At 41.1% G+C, this 3,882-nt stretch overlaps 1 protein-coding gene across 1 annotated transcript in view; it reads left to right on the forward strand.

The window, feature by feature from the left end:
- The first annotated feature begins 350 nt into the window (after positions 1–350).
- Positions 351–3,882, forward strand: part of CCNE2 (cyclin E2) — a 12,758-nt gene continuing 9,226 nt past the window's right edge. Inside the window, exons 1-4 of the mRNA XM_010577094.1 lie at positions 351–364; positions 458–566; positions 751–807; positions 2,840–2,991. Coding sequence (XP_010575396.1) covers positions 351–364; positions 458–566; positions 751–807; positions 2,840–2,991 — 332 coding nt within the window. The remainder of the gene's footprint in view (positions 365–457; positions 567–750; positions 808–2,839; positions 2,992–3,882) is intronic.

Genomic DNA, 3,882 nt, shown 5'->3' on the forward strand with positions numbered 1-3,882 from the left:
GTGGGAAATGTCACTTTACAGCTTCCCCCTGCGCTAGACAAGCCCAGCTAGCCTGAGCCAAACTGGCTGCTGGCGTGTGTGGGTGTCCCTGTGCAACCCCCTTCAGCAGTGTAACCCCCAGCAGGATGTGGAGCTGCGTGTGATTACAAACCACAGACGTCCTCTGCTCAGGCACTCCTCACACCTGTAAAATACTCGTGCCCTTCTATTTCAGTTGTGTAAACCATGCTGCTCTCTGTGATGAGTCTTATGACACCAAGTAGGGAACTTGGTCCTGACTTCTTGAGGATACGTTAACTGAGCTTATGTTATTCCTTTGATCCAGGCAGAGATCTCGCAACCCAAAGAAGATGTCAAGACGCAGGTAAGCTGTTAGCATCGTAATATACAAAGCTTATCGGTAGTGGTCTAATAACTGCTGCTCTCTTAACGTCTAATGTCTTTTTGCTCTTTGCAGTAGCCGTTTGCAAGCCAAGCAGCAGCAGCCACTGTCATGTCAAGAAGAGTCTCCACAAGAACTGCAGGCACCCGAACATCTCCAGACCAGAAAAAGGAGAACAGCAGAGGTGACCAATTTGGGCAACTTGAAAAGCTTAATAATATTGAAAGTTCTCCAGTGCATTTGGGTGGGAGAATCTTAACTCTGCTGAGTTAGAAAGGAGGACAGGAGTAGTGACAGTTTGCTTTCACTTTAGAGGTGGGTGTGCTGGTCATTGTCAGTGTATTGATTTGTGTCTCTCTTCTCAGCAGGAGGTTAAGAAAAGAGAAGATGGGAAAATTGCTAAAAAACATCAATATGAGATTAAGGTAATTCAATCCTGAATCCTGGCTCAAACTAGCAAGGGAGTCCATCTGGTTTATGCTGGTGGGTGTGAAGTTGTGCGTTCCACGCTAGACAGTATTGAATAGGGGAAGTCTCTACCTTCAGATATTAAAAACTATGGGAGCTCAGCACCTTAGCATCTTTTTATATGTTTTTGCTTTTTTACGTATGGCTTTGTGGCAGATAAAGGGTGCTTCAATGTGAAAACCACTGTAGAGTAAGGTTAGGTGTAAAAATGAGAATAAACCCAGGTATTTCATAATAATTCTGTGTGCAGAGCAGGTAAGGCCTAGAGGCAAGTTTAAACAAGATCATTGCACTTGTTTTAAGTTAAGGTGTGGTTTCATGGCCATTTGGTTGAGAAGACTCATAAACGTGCGGGCCCTCTTTACTTTCAACAGAACTTTTAACGGTTCTTTTGATTATTTAAATCAGTTTAGGAATCTGTTTTAACTACAGTAGGCTACTCCTAAACCAAGTGAGGGGCTTTACAGTTGTTTGTTTTAAAGTGGATTAGTAAAATAATGTAACTTTGTCTTGCAAACAATGTTGTTTGCAGTTACTCTGTTTGTAAAGCATATGAGACTAATAGCTATGGCAAAGCAAAACTTCTGACTGTGAAACTGTTTGCAAACTTTGTGTAGGGAAAAATGCTGTGTAAGTACGTCAACTGTACTTGGGGTGAAAGTGCGTGTCACAGCTTAGCTTTGCCGAAAGGGGTAAATCCTGCTTACCTGTCTTTCCTTCCTTGATAGCTGGCGATGCACTCTGTACCCTGCCTTGCTCCATTTTTGGTTCTCTTTAAATGAAGCTGTATGCAGGTTCAACTTGCTAATTTGACACTACAAAATAAGTTAATGTTCTGCCATTAGTGGGTTAGTGGGTTGAATTAAGCCAGCAGAGGGTCTGACAAGTGTCAAAGCTGACAAAAGAAGGAAGGGGTGGGACTTGTGCAGTGAGGATCACAGGAGAGAAGAAGGAGCAGGATCTCCCTCTTCTCCTAGCTGTGTGCTGTTAAGATCAATTCTGCTGGAATATGTAACTTCACTCCTAGGGTACTTTACTCTGGCTATAACCAGGTTTAGATATACTAAGGAAATCATATGTAGTTTACCTTGTAAAACAGCTATACAGGTGTGGTTAAACCAGGACAATAGGAAAAGTTTCTGTGTTCAGGGGCAGGTGTTGCCTTTTTTTGCGAAAGGGCTCCCCCTCCCCCCCCCCCCCCCGATCATAATTAAAGTTCTGAGTCACCATTTTGAAGGCTGTCAGCCATCACAGCATTGCATATGCTCCATGAATTTGATGCCTTCTTACTTGTATTGATTACATACAACCAAATAAGTATTAATGAAACAAGTTGCAGAGTTAATGAAAGTAATCTAGAATTCCTTCTCTGAAGCTTTCTGCATTAATAACTTTGTGCTCTTCTCCTTTTGAGTCATTGCATCTCATATTTGGCATTGGCAAGCTGAGAGATAGTTCACAGCTGCTGCTTGCTCAGTGGGTATCTAGCTCTGGAGCTGAGGTGGGTGGCTCCTCTCTGTAGTGCCTAATTGGAAGATAACAAGTTGCTGAATTTCCACTGAGAGACAGTAGAACCTCCACCCTCTCCTTTCTTTTCCCTCTGAGTAGATAAGTAGATAGGACCAGCAACCTAATGTCCTGTGTTTTAGTAGCAATGAGTACCTTTGCCTTATGTACTATAACTGAGCAGCTCAAACAATGGCATGGCTACTTGTGGGTTCATAAACTAAAACCAGTTGTCTTCCTCAAAGCTGAGTTTCCTAAATTGATCAAATTTGTTTATACATGTTCCATCTTGACTACGAAAGGCTTTGTTGGCATTTAATCTCTCTGTCTTTCTTGGTTTCAGTACTTGAATTGATGCTGAGATCCAAAAAGACTAATATGCGTTACGTATATTCTTGTTGTTAACTGTAATCTACTTACTATGAGCCTTCCCTGCTCTCATAGTAAAATCGGCATTTAAAAGATACCTTGTTTATGTTGCAGAGTTGTTGGCCGCCCACGATAACAGGAGGCATCTCACCTTGCATAATTATTGAAACACCTCACAAAGAATCAGTAACCACTGACTTCTCAAGATTCAAAAAATACAGGTTCAGAAACCTCTTCATAAATCCATCACCTTTGCCAGAACTCAAGTAAGTTTACCAGATGCAGCAGTTGTTGTACTGAACTATTGTAGTAAAATCTGTTGTTGTATTGTGTTTGTATAATAGTGGGGAGTAACTCAACCCATACCTCTAATTGTCTCCTCATCCCACAAACAATTCGATATTAAAAAAAAAAAAAAAAAATTCTGGGTTCCCCACCCTGCCCTGGTCTTATAAATGCACTGGACAGATAATTTGCACCTTTCAGAGCTGTCCTTTTATAAGTTAACACTGGAGACTCTAAGTGGTTAAGAGGCACGTAATGGTTAAACTAAACTTCTTTCAGTGCTATTGGAACTAAGCAACCAAAAAATACTAAGCAAAGTTTTCTTTAAGAACTTAAAAATGTGCAAATATACAAATAAGCTTGTGGCAATATTGCTGCACGGGTAGCTTGCTAATGCAATGCAGTATGCTTGATGCAGTCACAGTTCTAGAAAGTTTCCCTTCTGCAGAGGGATAGATTAGCTGACTCAATCAGATTTTTCAATTTCTGAATTTCTTAGCCATTCAGGTGTGTTAGATGAGTACCCTTGCTGCTGTTTGTATCAGCCTGGTGTTTTATAAGAGAGTTGTTACATTTACTGCAGTACATTAGGGAAGACTGCTGAGACGAATGAGGAGAGAAGCAGAATGTGAAGCTTTACTTCGAACAAATCTTTCTAGATATACCATGTTTTCATTTGTTCTGGCCAAAACTTGACCAGAACTGGGAGATGCTGCATGGTGATGTTTTGCCTCAGTGTAAAGCAGTAGGTCTCTTACAGTCTCTTTCACTGAATTTCAAACTTAGTTGCTCCTCTCTATTAGTATTAGCATCATAGAATCATTTAGGTTGGAGAAGACCTTTAAGATCATCAAGTCCAACTGTCAACCCAA

Source organism: Haliaeetus leucocephalus, unplaced genomic scaffold (genome assembly GCF_000737465.1).
Source record: "Haliaeetus leucocephalus isolate CR32 unplaced genomic scaffold, Haliaeetus_leucocephalus-4.0 Scaffold555, whole genome shotgun sequence".
Taxonomy (NCBI): Eukaryota; Metazoa; Chordata; class Aves; order Accipitriformes; family Accipitridae; genus Haliaeetus; species Haliaeetus leucocephalus.